The 19339-nt window shown below is 40.1% G+C and overlaps 2 protein-coding genes across 3 annotated transcripts; one reads left to right on the top strand and one right to left on the bottom strand.

The window, feature by feature from the left end:
• Window positions 1–5406: 5406 nt before the first annotated feature.
• Window positions 5407–10856, bottom strand: LOC139946821 (uncharacterized). Of its 2 annotated transcripts, none has more exons than XM_071944533.1 (4): window positions 10673–10856; window positions 9297–9514; window positions 8623–9091; window positions 5407–7266 (listed from the first exon to the last, which is right to left on the bottom strand). In XM_071944533.1, exons 1-4 carry the CDS (start codon window positions 10763–10765, stop codon window positions 7168–7170), a joined length of 879 nt encoding a protein of 292 aa, XP_071800634.1. In that variant the 5' UTR covers window positions 10766–10856; the 3' UTR covers window positions 5407–7167. The 2 variants fall into 2 exon arrangements, with proteins under 2 accessions (XP_071800634.1, XP_071800633.1); XM_071944532.1 differs by having other exon boundaries at window positions 8623–9094; window positions 10673–10848.
• LOC139946818 (pyridine nucleotide-disulfide oxidoreductase domain-containing protein 1-like) lies at window positions 10840–19226 on the top strand. The gene is made up of 5 exons (XM_071944530.1): window positions 10840–10975; window positions 13513–13753; window positions 14233–14713; window positions 16755–16882; window positions 18329–19226. The coding sequence occupies exons 2-5, from the start codon at window positions 13568–13570 to the stop codon at window positions 19043–19045; spliced, it is 1512 nt and encodes a 503-aa protein (XP_071800631.1). The 5' UTR covers window positions 10840–10975; window positions 13513–13567; the 3' UTR covers window positions 19046–19226.
• Window positions 19227–19339: the final 113 nt, after the last annotated feature.

Raw genomic sequence — 19339 nt, 5'->3', positions numbered from 1 at the left:
ATGAGACCAAGTCCTTTAGCATCATGAAGACGGTTTCCTATGTGCTGTATTCTGCCAATCAAACATCAAATAGCAAGTATGTTGTAACTCGCAACGTCTTCCATTGCAAAAAAGTTGTGGGAAAGGAGGAACCTACATGTACGCCATCAGTTGAACAAGAATGAGCCCCATCAGCCAACTCAAACAGACCCTTTCGCGACAAACATGCTCTGATTCAGTTCAAAGACTATGTGTAACTAACGAACAATAAAGGATAACAAATTACCCAAATTACTCTGAACTATTATAAGACTCTGCTATAAGACTCTGCTATGAAATTTTATCTCTAGCTCTGTTTAGCCTTTAAGTCAGAATCTTCATGAGCAAAACATAGCAACTGGAAAACCATTCATTTCTACAATTTCTTTGCTCTCAAACTTTTATCCTTTTAACAACTGTAAGAAAGTTTTGTCTACATCTTCTCCACAATGATTTGGTTTAAATTTTAACCTAAAACAAAGTCATTAGCATTTTTAATCTTGAAAAGGGGGAGAGATATGCCAGATGCTCAGTATGGCACAAGAAGCCACTTTGGATATGATGGACCTCCAGGCTAGGGAGGTGGTCAATGCAAGGGTAGCAAGGCACCACATGTGGGTGCAACAGACCCGTTGGTCAGACAACACTAAGGCTAGACTAAGAAAGGCTCCCATTTCTCGGGATGGGAAACTTAGTTGAAACAACCTGAAAGAAATTTTGGAGGACTTCAAGTTGGTGGACAGTCAATTTGATGGTACCGAAGGGCTTTGTAGAACTCTGATCCAAGTGACTGGTCGCCAAAATTTTCAGCTTAACATGGTTAAGCGGGGTGACCAGCACCAAAGAGCCACCTCCCAAGTGCCTCCAATGTCTCATTCTAACCTAATTTTCGATTTAAGAAGCTAAGGCTTGACAATGAGTTTCGTTTCAAATCGGCTCTCAAGGGGCGGCCAGATGGTCCTCACAAAGTCGGGAATCAAGTAGGATTCTCATTTTTGTCACTCAGAGCAAAATACAATGCAGGTGGCCCAAATGCCCATAGAGCTCACCTTTAATTTTGTTCACCACCACGACCACAGTCAATTTCAATGGTTATATCATGGAGCTAGGGTCCTAGCTCTATGGTTATATGTTGCTGAATTTGGCTACATGAATGATAATAAGGCTAAGTCACAAATCAAGAGTGCCCAAATTACGGTTATATCTGTGCTAAACAGTCAATTAATGATCACTAGTCAAACCAGTCAAGCTTCAGAACCATGAATGGTTTACACAAAGATTTGCACCAGTGAGCACACCACACACAATTTACCCTAATCACTTGAAAAACACCTTGTTCGATGAGTATTTGCAAGACTGGGTTTAACAATGACTCCAGGTGGAAGGTTTTGAATGTAAGTGATGAAGGGGTTAGGCCTACAACTCAATATGCTGTGTTTAACAGATTTGGAGAAAGCCTGTGTCATTGGTCAACTTGAAGCTGGGGTACCTTAACATCAAGGTGCAACTGATATTGGAGTCGTAAAAAGCTCCATCTCTAAATTAATGGCAAAGTACAGTGCCAGCGGGTATGTCAAAGATCGACCTCCAAGTGGACATCCCAAGAAGACCACTCCCGGGAGGATTGGTATCTTGTCACCAATGCTCTTACAAATCGCCATCTTTCTGCAAGGATTCTGCAAGACAAGTTTCGTGGACGTTATCGGAAAGATGTACTGTCCAGACAATCAGAAATCGATTGCATGCAGTCAATCTAGTCTACAGATTTTGTCGAGACCCTTGTCATTTTCCTGCGTCTGTCTGAGTTACTTCAATAACTTAAATGCGAACTTAGTGGCATTCCTCCCCAACGCAACCAGGGCAAGGATAACGCTATAGCGCCATCTATCTAGAAAACTAATCAAAAGGTGCTGGAGAAGAAAAGAGACCAAAACAGAAAAGTTTATACAAAGGCAGGATTAAAAGAGTGCCTAATTAGAGTGACTTAGGAAACAAATAGGTCTTCAGTTGCAATTTAATTGTGTCTGAGGATGAAGCTGTGTGAATGTCTTTTGGTAGAGTATTCCAGAGGGGCTGGTGCTTCAAATAAAAAAGACCTATTACATGTACCATAAGAGGTGTGTGTCCTTGGTGTCACAAAGACAGAACAGTTTAAAAAGGAGTTTTGGTGGTTATGAGTCTACAGAGAAACGTATTTCATCTACATGTAACACCACAACTGCTGAGATAAAAGACACTGCAAGAGAAGAACTCGCCGCTCCATCCAGAAACTTCTGAATGCAATGAGGGACCTGACAGACACCACTTGTTACTCACACGAGCTACCCAACAGTTCCTATGTGACAAGATAATGATGGCTTAATGAATGCCCACACTGCAAAGAAGGCACATGGTGTGCGTTAAGTGTATAATTTGCCTGAGTCTGTTGACACACAGTGGTTTATCTGGAGAAAAGATGAGGATGGTAGAATGGTCAAAACTGAGGATAAAGGGACAACAGAGGAGTTGCTGGACAGGACTACAGTGAGATTCAGCCTCAGTTTCTTGAGCATTGTTTCATCAAACGGGAGCAGGCATCAGACTACAACGAGCAAGAGCTGCAAGTAACATCCAAAGATTTTGACAAAGATGTTGATCTCCTTCAAGTGGACTTTTTAGAAAGTTACACTTGTGTGAGCCAGGATGAAATCCAATCTGCACACTGGAATCAAAAGCAAGAAAGTTTGTTCAGAGCAGCCCTCTGGTATTTTGGTACTACATGTATGTCCTTGCCTCGGACAATCTGGTTCACTCCAAAGACACAATTGTGGCCTACATGGATTGCCTTCTCAGCTACCTTCCAAGTGGGATCAAAAGATTGTCAAGCTGGACAGATGACCCAGCATTGCAATTAAAGAATCATTTAATAGGAGCAGCCATTGTACCTCTACAAACCAAGCACAACGTTCAGATCATTCCCAAGTGGAATCTTTTTGCTACATCCCACGGGAAAGGTCCAGTGGACGGTATTGGAAATGTCAATGTCCATGAAGTGACATCAGAAGACATCCACAAACACAATCAATCAATCAAACAAACAGAAGTTTAAGTAAAATTAATTTGCAGAGACACAAGCACAGTGATGTCAATGAACAAAGTGCTAATCTGATGCACCTGTACATAACTAATGTCGCTTCTCAGCCTTTTAGCTTAGCTCACACAAAAGACCGCCCATGAACCTGTTGAACCGAGAACGAACTGTAACCCTATCCTGCGACGAGGAAGCAACCTATCAAGATGTTTGCACGTTGATGAATGAAGGATGGGGGGGAGTCTGAACAGTGCCTCAGGCGAATCATTACGAAGCAATGGTCTGTGACTCTGAAGACTGTTGAAGATGTTGCAGATCTACTAGCAACACAACTGAGCGTTGACGACAACACCATCCACTCAGCTGCAGCAGGGAAGCCCACCACCTTTGTCCCCCTGCTCCACGCTCCATACGAGATGACCAATGCAGTGATCAAATCCAGTCTAGAGAGATACGGCAAGGTACACCATGTTCGACAGGGCAATTAGGTGCATTTCCCCGAGTGGAAAAATGGCAACATACACCTGAAAATGGAACTAAACAAACCATTACCGAACTACCTTCAAATTGGGGAGTATCGAGCGATTGTTAAGTACAACGGCCAGACAGAGACATGCCGCAAGTGCAACCAGCTCGGACACAGAGCGAACGAGTGCCCCGACCCCCCCCCCCCCCAAGAAATGCTGATCATACGGGAACAATGGACACATTGCTACGGCCTGCCCGACTTCTTATGCCAACAGGGCAAAGAACCGGGAACACCACCACAGTGAGTCCAGTGACGAAGAGGAGGATACCGCGGACCCCACGCTAGAGCCCATTACCAATGAACCCGACCCCACACCCGAACCCGAGACGACTAAACCAACCCAAACCCAACCCAACTTGAAAGAAGAGAAACCGAAAGAGAAAAAGAAACGGAAATCAACTGAGAGGCCAAATTAGAAGCAATAAGGTAGAACAGCAGTATATTGCATACAGACAGAAACGGAAAGAGAGCATAGCTCGCCTGGAAAAGGAGAAGATAGAGCACGAGAAAGCCGCTAAGGAGCCGGAATTGGAACACGAGACGGGGAAGAGTGAGGACTTGTAGTCGGACTCCAGGGGTTCGGTTATCTCCAAAGTCTCTACCAAACGACGGCACTCATGGCCATATGCCCAGTGCCACCAGGACGACTGGACAGCGGTAGAGAAGAAGAGAATGAAAGCAAATCCGAAGAAATGAACATTGAACACTCCGAGGGCTGAACGCCATTTTGTTTTTTGAACTGTTTGTTTCCCTTTGCTAAAGCCACCCAGCCCATGCAAGCACTGCAACTGGGTTGAGTTAACACCATCTTTTCTCCGGGGGCAGTGTGCGGGAATCATGTATTGAAAGATAGCATGAATATATTATTAGTTTTCATTGTTGCATTGCTGTGCAATTTCCCCAGGCAAGGGCCCTTTGTCATGTTTGTATCTTTTGATGAATTGTGTACCTTGCGGACTTGTTGATTCCATTGTGTTGCTTTAAATTGCTGGTTTAAAGGTATGGTTATGTTTTCATAAATAGTAGTTTCCTATAAGACAGTAAGAGGTGGTTATGTGTTTGTCTATTTGCTGGTTTTGTAATTTAAAAAGTAGTGTTTTTTCACAAGAGATGGTGGGTCAAATGTTTGTACGTATTTTTGTTTTTGTAATTCAAGTAGTGTCGTTTCATATGAGGTGATGGGTTACATTTACATTTTTGAAGTCACAGGCTGATGTGTTACAAATGTGTTTTTACTGTTTATTTGCTGTTTGTTTTCAAAGTGAGTTTGTACCATAGGTGTTGAGTTGTTTAATTTTAGTCAGATAATAAAAGATTTAGTTTTTCATTAGGTTGGTCAGTGTTTACCTTTTATTTGTAAATATTAATGTAAATACTGCCTGGCTGTATATTTGAACATAGCCTGAATGGCTTATTTATGAGAATAAAAAAATAAAAAAAATAAAAAATAAAATATTGTCTAAATGATTTGTAATACAATAATTGTACACCACATGTACATGTAGATGTACACACTAAAAAATAGATATATTTTTTCTATACAGCCACACTGGTGACTTGGAATCACTACACAGCCATATTATTATGACTGCTTCAAAGAGACTTGCTTTTGGCGAGTCCTTTCTTGAAAGAAAACTGCAAAATTATGATTGTGATGAAGGCAAAATCAATAAATAATTTTGTTCATTACATAGCTACCTAAGAAAAATAGTACAATTTTGTTTTTTTTAACATAATTTTAATGTTTCCTTTTTCGCAAGATATACGGCATACCGAGCCAGAAATCGTCGGCCAAAAGAGTCTGGTCCTTAACTACACGCGCCTAGGTACCAGGCTACACAGTGCACACGTCTCTATATGGACACAGCCAGGGGGCCCCGACGCCTCAGGTTACTGACATGACGTCACGTTTATGCAAATGAAGGCTCCCTTTTAGGGGCGAGTGGGTTCCATTTGATAAAAAAAATAAAAAAAATATTTCACCCTTTAACACAGGCACAGGCTAAATCTGAAATAGACAAGTGTACATGTAGTGGGGAAAAAAGAATTCCTGATGCATGCAAATGAGTTAACTAGTGACTGATAACAATTTAGGTTTCCAGGCTTCGCTTGACTTTGCTTCTTCTTGTAAAAACACAATAGAAAAGACAGAGATTGAAAAATGAGAAATAATTTAAAACAGCAGTGAGCAGCCTCTTATTGCAGCAACCAGAAGCATGCAATATAATTCGGTTTTCATCAATCCTCTACCTTTCAACCCTGATGTGTTATGTAATCCATGTAACAGAACCCAATACACACCTAATATCGAAATGAGAAGAGGTTTCCTCCAGTGTGTTCCTTAATTGATTGGCTGCCTATTGCGCCATAGCACCTTGTAAACCATTACACAAGTGTTACATAATGTATGTAAAAAGAGTAGGTATCATACTTTAAACGTAGCACCGCATGCACTTGCAGAAGAAAACTAAATGGTGACGGATATGAGCGCTAGCAAAAAGTCATTATTATTTTTATCTCTTCGACCATACAGCCTAAAGCTATAAGATTAGGCAAAACAGAAATACCAATCAGAACATTTGCATTTATGTCATTAGAGATGCTACATGTACTATGGTATGTAGGTCTGATCTTTTACCGATTTGACCCACACATTTTTATTCAAATTTTGTGGAGATTTAGAAAAACAGTTTATACTGTACAGTACAAATAAAAATTGGTTTTTTGTGTCATAAAAAAGAGATGCTAGGTGAAAGTTTTTACTGATTTGACCAGAAACTTCAGATTAAAATTTAAAACAGCTATCTATTTAAGTATAGATTTCAGAAAGGTTTGACAGGTCTTTCATTTTTAGGTATTGCACAAAAAAAGTAAACAATGATAAGTGGTAGACTAAGAAACCAAAATTATCTCACATCCATTCTTGTTACATTTAATTTGTGCATTGTCTGTGGCCATAAATGCAAAATATATTGTATGTTAATGTTTTTCATTTTGAAACAGCATCATCTGCCCAAATTTGTTCATTCAGAGAAAAAAAGTGTATAACAAATTTGTTAACTTCAGTGAAAAATTGGGCCATGCAACTTGTAGATCTATGTATCAAGCAAGAACTCACAATTTGAATGTGTTGATGGAACCATCGAAAATTGTTGCAAATGCTACATTATAAGTTATCACACAAGCGCGAGTGGAATACGGAAAAATATAGCGCTTCTGCGTCCCATATCCAACGAGGCCGAAGGCGCGCTATATTTTCCGTATTTCCATGAGCGCGCGTGTGATAACGTATTTATCTTCAAGCAAACTTGGCGCGTGACATAGAACACACAAGACGCATGGTAGTGATATTAGCCGTGCAATATAGGTTTTTATCACCACTCCATTCTGCCAATCTGATTGGAGGATTAGCAAGTACTTGAAGATAATATTGTTTGTTTGAAAACTGCGTAAATTAGGATCTAATCACAAACTTGAATTGTTACCGCCTCACTCAGTTCATCAACCATGGGCAAACACAGCCATCAATTACTCTCGACCTTCCTCTTCATCACGGCCAGGAAATCCTGGAGAATTTCTTCTTTGGTGAACTGTCATCTTCAGAGGATTGGGACGAGACTTTGACCTCTGATGAACCCGAATCACTAGCCTGAAAAAAAACCACACCAGAAGTTACATGTAAGAAGTAACTTAAACTGTTTAAACTTACGGGTTATTCCTGCGGCGAGGACATTACTGCTCCGGATTTTCGTCCGTATCTAAAAAGTGCCTCTTTTTGAAATGAAATTTAGTTTTTATCAATTGTCATCTTCATTTGTACAGGATTAAAACCGCTGAATTCTTCCAAAAAAACAAAGGTCTTCTTTCCCTTTTAAAGTTTTAATAAATTAGTGTGTAATGTTGGCAAATCATGGATTAGGCCTATAAAGTTTCTTTTTTAAAATCCAAATACACGTATGACAAATTTGAAAATTTACCTACATGTAGCAGTCATGGCAGTACACCCAGTCTACTCACTCCCTACTGATGACCATATTGCAGCCAACAACCACACCAAAACAAGACAATACCATGGTATTTGAAAGAGAACCTGACAATGGCTAAGGGAGGTCATATGGATCAGACCCAAAGGGAGAACACTCTCAACAAAGACAACATTTTTGACCAACTAATACACCCCCTCTCTATGACGATCAAGAAAGGGTATAAAGGTAGCCTGAACATCTGACATCACACTTTTAGGCTCGTGAATAACACCAGAGAGTGACCCCTAGCCGAGGTCAATCCCCGTCCATAATCACCTTTCACCTACATTCATGTATGCAGACGACAGCGAGTGCAGCTGCCAAACATCACATCGGACCAATCAAAACACTGAAAGCTTATTGTCAGTGCATGTTTATCCAATGAAATCATTGTATCCAATGAAATCACTGGTTCTGAAAAACAAGTACATATTCGTGTCTTTATCCTAGAAGCAAGGATACACGGTACCAGTCTAGGGTAAAAAGCAGTTAAAGGAACACGTTGCCTTGGATCGGATGAGTTGGCAGTATAAAAAGCGTTTGTAACGGTTGTTATAAAATGCATATAAGGTTGGAAAGATGTTTTAAAAGTAGAACACAATGATCCACACAAATATGTCTTGAAATTGCGTGGTTTTCCTTTGCTTTGCGAACTAACACGGTCAGCCATTAATGGCCGTCGGTGTTGGTCGAAGAGGTAAAAGGAAAACCACACAACTTTGAGGCATATTTGTACGGATCATTGTATTCTACTTTTAAAACATCTTTCTAACCATGCATTTTGTAACAAGCAACATGTTCCTTTAAGCGTTGCCAATTGTTGCCAATTTAGCTTAAGAGAGAAATCTTACTAAAATCGGATGTACATGTATTAGCAACATAGATCTACATTTATTGAGATTTAAAAAAATGAACCTTTGATCCAATAACAAAACCTTTCAATACAATCTTCTTTTGTAAAAACAGTATTAAATTAGTACCTGTCCATTCAGTTTTGTTGCCGTCCTTTTCAAGGAAGTCTTTTTGGCTACAGAGCTTCCAACTGTTCCTGGCGACATCAGCGATATCTCCTCAATTTTGTTTGCAACTCCTGGAATCGTTGAACAAGGACTCGAACCGAGTTTGATTTTTGTTGTGAAGTCCCGTCTGATCACAGAAGTGGGACTCAGTGTCGGTGGGGTCTTTGAGTTCGAAGATGGCACAGGTGAACGACTAAGGAAGATCTTTTTGTGTTCAACGTTGATTTTTGACTTTGCAGCAGGTTTTGGTTTGTCCTCCTCCTCGGTGCATGCAGGATTCACAGGTTGCTTTGCAGGCGAGGAGGAACTTTTGTTAAGTAACAATGTCCGTTGTTTTTGTTTATTGATAACAATTGGCGGAGGTTTTAACCGACTCAGTCCGTGTTTTGACGCTGATTGATGTGATGTTCCTAAAGATGAGCTCCTCTGACTGCTGGTGGTTCAAAGAAATTTAAAAGCCATCAAAGTAAATTTTGAAGGACTGAAAAGTTATGAAACATCATTATTCATAGTATAATAAAACCTTGGGCCTGTAACGCTAACGTTAAGCCCTGTAAGCCTGTCTTTCGATGTTGGGAGTCAATGTAAAGTAAAAAAAATTGGTAAAAAAAATTGCAATTAATAAAATCACAAACCTTTTCTGAAAACCATACATGACGGTACCCTTGGAGGGTTTTTCTTTCAAGTCACCTCGCATACAACGCTCAGCTTGAAGCTGATTCTGTACTCTTGCTATAGCCTGCCCTCGCCTGGTAGGTCTTGGCTGACGTTGTGGGAGGGGCGTGATCGTCCGATGAAAGATTTCAATAAGGTCTTCTTTCGTTGCATTTGGACGGTCAAGTTTGATGTTTTTCTGTAAACATGTAGGAAAATCATTGGTAGCATTAGACTTGTTGTATCAGTGTGTTTTCGAGCGGAGCAGTGCAGTTCACCAAAGTTAAGGTCTGGTGGCTGAAAACAAATCTGACTTAATGTGTGTGAACTGTCATAAATTAATTCATTGACAAGTTTAAGATCAAATCTGTGCTTATTTAAATATAAATGTGTCATAATTTTGTTGTAAAATCTTTTGAAAATCTGGTCACCCACTTTTCTGAAAAAATGTTGAAATTGCCTGTATGTTGATACTGGTTTTGTCTTGTAACCCTCCAGTCTGCAACCATGGAAACCACCTGGAGAATGGAGAGTTGTACTTATCAATATCCCCCCCCCCCCCAAAAAAAAAAAAAAGAAAAAAAAAAAATATATATATTGTCTCTGAAATAGAAACTTTGATTGGCTGTTATTTTCCCGCTTCTTTTGGATCCTTCCCTTAATCCCTTTCCCCCTCTCTTTTTCTATAAATGGATATGTATTTGTTTGTACTTGTTTTATGCCTCTGAAGAAGGTCCGGTTTGGATCGAAAGCTAAGGCCATCTACCCTATTCATTATATATATATATATATATAAATAAATAAATAAAAAATAAATAAAAATAAAAATATAAATAAATAAATAAAAAAATATATATATATATAAATAAATAAAAAAATAAAAAAATAAATAAAAAAAATACCAAAACTCCCCAATGTGATTTTTTTTTATTTAGCCTGGCTAGGCTAGGTGTCAATGTTCCATTTCCACAATACCCAAACAAGAGTGAACATTTTTATCTGTATCAAATTTATTTTGTCATGTTTGTTAACATATAACATGTTTTTCCATGCAAAAAGATGTTCTTTCTTGCAATGCCAGAATAGAATCCCAAAAAAGGAACATTTTCATTTGTATCAAATTAATTTTGTCATGTTTGTCAACATAACATGTTTTTCCATGCAAAAAGATGTTCTTGCAATGCAAGTTTTTGTTTATGATCGAACACCGCCCCTACGTCTACCGTACCGATGTTTTTGTTTGCAGAACAACGATCATGACGATGTGATGGAATTTCCTAATTTCACAGTACAGTTGTGGCTTTTGAATTCTGAAGTCAGCAAAATATATTCCCCTAAGTTCATAAATATACTTTACCTGTGATAACACGTCAATTAAGTCTTCTTTGCTCAATATTTCTGGGTGTAAAATATCGACACACGTCGATGGTTCGTTTTCTCCCGACGCCATGATGCCATGCTGACGAACAGCTGCAATAGGATGTCAAAGGTCACCAACACTAGTAGGGCGCCCTCTTTAGTTCTGTCTTCGCACACGATGTAGGGAAGTGTGATTTCGCAACACTTTGAAAGAGTGTTTACTAAAAACTTTGCGATAACAACGATGACCACGGTCACAGTTTTATCTCAATTGCCGGACCGAAACATCTAACATGCACTGGTAAGTATTCTTTATGGGGCATTCTGATTAAAATCATAACGAGAAATGACCTAGGTTTTGTTGGCGTTTTCTAGGTAGTATAGGCCTAGACCCAGTAACTGGGGCACTGTACTCCTTTTCAACAATTTTTGACTTTATCTGTCGTACTAGCGCCCCAGGGAATGGCACAGAATTTTAACGAATACCCAGTTTTTCGCGACACCCAGCCACAAAAAATGCCTCAAAATGACAAAAAGACCAAACAAACTAGCTCAAAAATCGCCTACTCTATTCTCGATACGTCTAGGATGTAACATCAGGCATTTAATTGTACTCACGATCATTTTTTAAACTCCAAATCGATGATTTTTAACTCCGCATCGTGGAGCGATTGACAAGTCTGCGATTTTCGGATGTGTATGGTAACGAAACATGGCGTCGCGTTGTGGGTGGATGTCCATCAACGGCTGTTTAATGCTACACTTGTTACAGGCGTTGCAGCGAATGCTATACATTGTACACGGGGATGGGTACAGGCGCTGCAGCTAGTGAGTGCCCACGTGCGTTCAATCATGGGCAACGTAACTTACACGGTGCCGGGTTGTTGGAAAATTATCAGAAAGGGGGTGAAAGGTTCTCAGAAAGAGAATATTGTCTGAAAGAGGGGATTTTTCTGGTCATCGCCCCCCCCCCCCCCCAAAAAAAAAAAAAAAAAAAAAAGGGGAAAAATATGATAAATAAATAAAAACCGCTGTACTTCATCTAGGCCTACGATTTTTGTGCATGGTTAAATTGCTTCTTATAATGTTAAGTGCTGCCAGTGTCACTGTAGAATTTTTTTTTATTTATTTATCATCTTTTTTCCCCTTTTTTTCGTTTTTTCCTTTTTTTTGGGGGGGGGGGGGGCGATGACCAGAAAAATCCAGACCAGCAGACTTCATCCAGAACCATCCAGCTTCATCCAGCAGACTTCAGACCAGAAAAATCCCCTCTTTCAGACAATATTCCCTTTCTGAGAACCTTTCACCCCCTTTCTGATAATTTTCCAACAACCCGGCACCGTGTAAGTTACGTTGCCCATGATTGAACGCACGTGGGCACTCACTAGCTGCAGCGCCTGTACCCATCCCCGTGTACAATGTATAGCATTCGCTGCAACGCCTGTAACAAGTGTAGCATTAAACAGCCGTTGATGGACATCCACCCACAACGCGACGCCATGTTTCGTTACCATACACATCCGAAAATCGCAGACTTGTCAATCGCTCCACGATGCGGAGTTAAAAATCATCGATTTGGAGTTTAAAAAATGATCGTGAGTACAATTAAATGCCTGATGTTACATCCTAGACGTATCGAGAATAGAGTAGGCGATTTTTGAGCTAGTTTGTTTGGTCTTTTTGTCATTTTGAGGCATTTTTTGTGGCTGGGTGTCGCGAAAAACTGGGTATTCGTTAAAATTCTGTGCCATTCCCTGGGGCGCTAGTACGACAGATAAAGTCAAAAATTGTTGAAAAGGAGTACAGCGCCCCAGTTACTGGGTCTAGTATAGGCCTATGATTATATGAAACATTACCCAAAAATTCTTCCTCCCCCTCCCCACTAAAAAAAACTAGCCCCGCCACTGGCACTTGTGTGATGGTCAAGGATAGCTGAAGGATTCATATTTTTACTCCTATAGTCCTAGAACTATTTCGTTTTCGTCCGGCTATTGGAGACGATAGCCTTACGTTACAAAACTGAAATAGTTCTAGGAGTACCATATGGTAACCATGATCATACCATGTGTTAATAAATCAATAAATGAATTTTCATTCAGTTCATTCATGATGCAAAAAAGTTGTTCACATCCATTGGCCTACTAGTTATCATGATCATGGAAAAATTAGTGTTACTTACTTTACTTGTTGCCTGGTTTACTTGGAAGATATCTCTCTAAATAAAATCTAATCATATTCATTTATATTTATAATAAGATTTTAAAATAAGGAAAATGAAGTCAAGGTCTTGCAACCACAACTGATAACCCTGCCCTGCAACAAGCAAGGTTTAAAATGGCTGTCAGATAAGACTGACTCACGTGCTCTAAAGTTGTTCTTCTTTTGCGACTGTTTATTTTTTAGAGCGAGGGCTATTTCAGATTGTCTTAAAATCATCGCAGTTGTGCTCAGGTCGTTAATAATCAATCACTGATAGAAAAGTTCCTGATGGTCTTAGCTCAGGTGCAGTGCAATCCTGAAAAGTCAGTCGCTGACTGTTTTTTGTAATGCAAGGCTGACCTGAGGCCGGCTTTAGTCTTATGATTTCCTTTTGAACATTTTTAAATTCCTATCTCATCTGTATCCTCTGGCTTATTTTTGAGAAGAGTAAACTTGTAAAGTACACATTGCACTGACACATTGTGTTTAAATTGTGCCTGCAGGAAGTCCAGGTTGTCTGGCTTTTTTGTAAACATGTCACAGATTACATCAAAGGGAAATCGCCTACTCAAGGACTTCATCAAAGATAAACATTTACTTATATAGCTTCATTTCTATTCCAAAATCTTCCGTATTTAGAACAACTCACTGAAAATCTTCACAAAAGAAAAAGTAATCAGGAAAGCGGTCAGTTATGGCCGAATCTGAGATCACATCGAACATGTCAGAGTCTGAGAAACACGTTGGTGGGTACGTGGTGGTCGGTGGAGGCATAGCTGGAGTAACATGTGCTGAACAGTTGTCGGCATCATGTCCTGAGGAGAAGATAACTCTCATCACTGCTTCACCACTCATCAAAGCAGTCACCAACTTTACACAGGTACTGCGCCCAATTTCATGGCTCTGCTTACCGTAAGCACAGAATCGGCGCTTACGGCGCTTCTTATTAAAGGCGCGGAGACTATTGGTTATTACTGAAAGTGATTATTAGCATAAAAACTTAATTGGTAATATTAAGCAATGGTGAGCTGTTGATAGTAAAAAATATTGTAAGAAACGGCTTCCTTTTGAAGTAACTTAGTTTTCGAGAAAGAAGTAATTATCCATGAAATTGAGACCTCAGAAATAGATTATAAGGTCCCCAAATCAAGCATCTGAAAGCACACAAGTTCTTGCGACAAGGGTGTTTTTTCTTCTATTATTATCTTACAACTTCAACAACAAATTGGGTTCAAATTTTCACAGGTTTGTTATTTTGTGCATCTAGGTTGACATACACCAAGTGCGAAGACCTGGTCTTTGACAATTACCAAAAGTGTCCACTGTCTAAGTATCTCACTTCACTTTTATTGTGCACAGGTGTCTAAAGTGCTAGAGCAATTTGATGTTGAAGAGCGTCCAGCCACAAGCCTGCAGTCTCGCTGCAAGAATGTTCACGTCTTACACTCTTCATTTGTCACCGATCTGAATGTTACCGATCAGTATCTATCACTTGCAGACGGCACAAAAGTTCCATACAGCAAACTGTGTTTATGCACTGGCGGAACACCCAAGAAGATTGCTGAAAACAATCCGTTTGTCTTGGGTATCAGAGACACTGAGAGTGTGGTAGAGTTCCAGAAGAGAATGGTCGGTGCCCAGCGGGTGGTGATCGTTGGTAACGGAGGGATCGCGACAGAGCTTGTCTACGAGATCGAAGGATGCGAGGTGATTTGGGCCATTAAGGATGACGCAATAAGCAGCACGTTCGTCGATGCTGGCGCTGCAGAGTTTCTCCTGCCGCAGTTGAACGCAGAAAAGGACAAATCAAAAGGAGCTCTGAAGAGGCATAAATACACTGGTATGGAATCCATTCACATGGCTGTATGCTTCGTTTTTGAAAAGGCAAGGGCACCAAGGCATTGTCTCTTTGGCAAAGGGCACCCTATGAGAAAAATGTAAATTTCTACTGGAGCATTTCAAGGGCACCAAGGCAATTGCAAGGGCCAACGGAGGCAATCGCCTCTGTTGCCTCCGTGAAGTATTAGGCCTGTATTCACTAATTCGCTGGCCTGGTACTTAACGGAGGCAATTAAAGCGATTGCCTCCTTTCCCCTGGTCATTGCCCCTAGCCTTGGTGTCCTTGAAATGCTCTCAGTTGAAATGTACAAGTTCCTCATACTACATGTAAGGTGCTCTTCTACACCAAGGAGAAAATGCCTTGGTGCCCTTGCCCTTTCAAAAACGAAGCATACAGGGATGTACATGTAAGTGATTTCCTTGAGGGAGAAATAGAATTGTTTCTAGTATTATTCAGAGTTTGAACAGCCAACAAAATAGTCTCGGACAGTGTTAATGTTTTACCAACCATGAAGTAATCAACCTCTGAAAGTGAAAAGTGCTCTTTAAAGTTTGTTGTGTGAGTCAAGAGAAAGAATTGAAAAACAATGCACAATTTCCAGCACACACGTGAACACCTTATCCTTAATTTGGGTTGCAACGACTGATATCAGCTCTTGCATTTACAATGTACTGTAGTTTGTTCATGGCTATCACCATTGGCCACAAAGTAACAGGGAACAAGGTATTTCAGCGATCTAGCCGTAGCCAATGCAGGGCACAGCTCATAGTTTTACTTGGCCAGGTGCTGCATGATAATCCAATAGAAGAGCAGCAAAATATGTTTTCTGTTGAGAAGTATGCAATTTAACAGTATTTTTTTATGAGATTGGCTAACATTACAAGGTTGAATGGCCACTTCAAGGTGAGGGCTACACTTAAAGGTAGTGGACACTATTGGTAATTACTCAAAATAATTATTAGCATAAAACCTTACTTGGTGACAAGTAATGGGGAGAGGTTGATAGTATAAAACATTGGGAGAAACGGCTCCCTCTGAAGTGCCATAGTTTTTGAGAAAGAAGTAATTTTCCACGAATTTGATTTTGAGACCTCAGATTTAGAACTTGAGGTCTCGAAATCAACCATCTAAACGCACACAACTTTGTGTGACAAGGGTGTTTTTTTCTTTCATTATTATCTCGAAAGTTCGATGACCGATTAAGCTCACATTTTCACAGGTTTGTTATTTGATGCATATGTTGAGATACACCAACTGTGAAGACTAGTCTTTGACAATTAGCAATAGTGTCCAGTGTCTTTAACCAATTTGGGCTATCAACCCTAATCAACTGCCACCAGGGCTCATTGCCACCTACTTCTTGGGCTGCAGTAGGGCTACTCCACCCCCCCCTCCCCACTTTCACTGTCGGAAGGATGTACATGTAGGCATGGGCATCAGCCACTATGAGACTCGCTGGTAGAGCAGAATGCACTACCTTCCCAACTTTTTTTGAAGCAATTACATGTATATGCGCGTACACGTGTTATGTGCATGCACAATGATGACGTGTGTATCTATATTTAGCGCGCTGCGTTTAAGACGAGGTTCGGATAATACGAGGAAATTGGGCCAGTATGCCGGACCTCGTAGTCGACGGGAGTCGACTGTATGAATTAAGGGCCTTGCTCAAGGGCACAAGTGTCATGGCCGGTCATCGAACCCACACTTTCCTGCTAAACAACGCCAGTAGTGGATTTCACGAAGAGTTAAGACTAGTCTTATCTCGGGTTAGGAAGAGTTACTCTACCTAACTTGGGACTAGCCATATGCTTTTTGTATCTCCTAGGACTAGTCCCAAGTTAGGACTAGTCCTAACTCTTTGTGAAATCGACCCCAGAGCTTGGTTCTGGTGAACTACATGTAGACCCCTCGGCAATGGCACGCCATGAAACTCTCTTTACATTTGTTGCATTGAGTAAAGAAACTGTGGTCATCGACTGATCGCATCATTTGAAACCGATAATAAAATTGATAATCTTTCTGCTTCTTTTTCTTTCAGTCACTAAGTCTGTGAAGGGAGACGCCAAGGCACAAGGGGGCGCTCTTGGTCCTGATTGGAGCGTTGGACTGAGGATGGAGGGAAAGATACAGGGTTCACATCACGTTCATGTGGAGTACACCTGCGAGGTAAATAGACTGCACAAAAAGAATAAAGATTAAAGTCACCTGGAAGTGGTATTTTTTCAAAATAAAGCTTTTGTCACTAATATATGTGTTTTGATGAGTGGAATGTGAATAAACAGTTAACTAAGGTTTTAAAAAATCAGTTCTTATGTTATTTACAAATTTAAGAGTAGACCCCGACCCGAGAGGGCGCTGTTCGTGACGTCAATCGAGGCAGACTTTGCCTGTAATGCGTAGAGTAAACACAATTGCAAAGTACATGTACAGACCAAGTCGTGAGTTTGTACGTTTCAAAAAACATTTTTTTTTGTTTTTCCGGCAATGCCGACCAGGTGTATTGCTGCTGAATGCAGAAAAACACTTTTTGAAATGTACCAACTCACGACTTGGACGTACATGTACTTTGCACGTGTGTTTACTATACGCATTGCAAGCAAAGTCTCCCTTGATTTACGTCACAAAAGGGGTAGGCGGAGTCAGCCCCCCAAACAACTTTATATATTTTTTTAACATATAAATAGTGACAAACAATTACTAAAATAATTGTTTTATTGTTTGTAAGCATATACTCTTATGTTTGAAAGAAAAACAATTCTATTTCCAGGTGACTTTAAGAAAGTGACTCAAATTGGTTGTCAATAAAACTAAAAGACTGACTCCCCAGTTTGACGTGTTTTAGACAAGTGGCCACATTTAAAGTTAAATTTTGAACTAAAGAAAACTCATGAACTTCATTATTGTCCCAATAAATGCTTTCAATACTCTGTTTACAAAAACTGCCTCTAAAGCTACCAGGCAATCTCGGTGGTCTAGATGGTATAACGCTGCTCTAGAATTGCAAAGGTTGTGAGTTCGAATCCAACTTGAGTAGTATGCCTAAATTGTGAGTTTTTCCACAGAAATCTGGAAAGTACTGAGTTAATTACACACATCGGTGTGTACTTCTAAGGGTAACACCAAAATGAATATACTTTATCCCTGATGCAAATTGACATCTGTTAAAAAATTAGTAGGTCTGTTTTTTATTTAAAAAGAATGCAAAACAAAATAATCAAGAAGCTGTTCGTTCATTTTTTTTTCTTTCTGTAGAATACTTGTTTAAGCACCTTTGCCCAGTGACTCAAAGTTCAGACAGTAGAAATAATGATATGGGTAAAGTGAAAAAAAGTTTTTCAGTCCATTCTGAAGAAACTGTGAGATCTGTTTAGTCTTAAAAAGGGACACATATTCTACTTTTAAAGCATCTTTCTAACCATGTTCATTTCATAACAAGCTCTTTGTGTACATTGTAGCTCAAATCTTAGGGAATAAGCCCCTCCTCTATTCAAAAGCGAATTTTTCATCAAGAAGTTATCAAAGCCTTAAAACACATTTGTAGTGGTTGGGAATTCTTATACATTATGCAGTTTTTAAATTAGAATTTAGCAATTTTTTCTCTCTAATAATTAGGTTGAATGCGTCCTTACAACAGAGGAAATGTCCTCATCTGGACGAACACCAGATGTATTTCCCTCGACAAATACAGGACGTACTGGTGATTCCCCCAACTGGCCTGTGTATGTTGCTCTCACAAACGGCAAACTCTATGGCTGTGACTTTGTAATCAGCGCAACAGGAGTCATCCCAAACACCAAGATACCTCTCTTCGCTGCCGATTTTGAGATCGCCAAAGACGGCGGTTTAAAAGTTAACGATCACATGCGGACTAACATTCCCAATGTTTATGCAGCGGGGGACGTGTGCAGTGCATCGTGGGAGCCATCTCCCCATTGGATTCAGATGCGGTTGTGGTCCCAGGCGCGACAAATGGGAGCTTATGCCGGGAAGTGTATGGTCGCCGATACCACTCGTGAGACGATCCCACAGGATTTCTGCTTTGAGTTGTTCGCTCATGTGACGAAATTCTTCGGGTATAAAGTGGTGCTCCTGGGAAAGTACAACGCTCAGGGTTTGGAGTCGAACTTTGAGTATCTGTTGCGCATGACGAAAGGGAAGGAGTACATTAAGGTGGTGATGAAGGATGGGAGGATGCAAGGCGCTGTGCTGATCGGAGAGACGGACTTGGAGGAAACATTTGAGAACCTTATTTTGAACGCGATGGATCTTAGCATTTATGGAGAAGATCTTCTAGATCCGGGAATCGATATTGAGGATTACTTCGACTAAACTCAATGAGTTAAATAAGTGGTCAAGTGCAGATACTTTACAAACTTAAAATGACCTGTGATATAAATGCAAAAAGTTGGCAGTGGCCTCTCGTCTCAACCCAATAAATGCAACAAGTCATTTTGAAGTATGGTGGACAATACTAGACTATTTTGTTTGGGTTAATTTGTCTGTAGACACCCAAACCAAACTGCACTCCTATAGCGTCCACCATACCTCAAAAAGGCTACTAAATAAAGTCGAAACATGACATGGCTATTTTGTGCAATAAACTCAATCAGTGCATACAAGTTG

This window comes from Asterias amurensis, chromosome 14, assembly GCF_032118995.1.
Source record: "Asterias amurensis chromosome 14, ASM3211899v1".
Taxonomy (NCBI): Eukaryota; Metazoa; Echinodermata; class Asteroidea; order Forcipulatida; family Asteriidae; genus Asterias; species Asterias amurensis.
The sequence above is the reverse complement of the archived record's forward strand: the minus strand, read 5'-3'. Positions and strand labels throughout refer to the sequence as shown.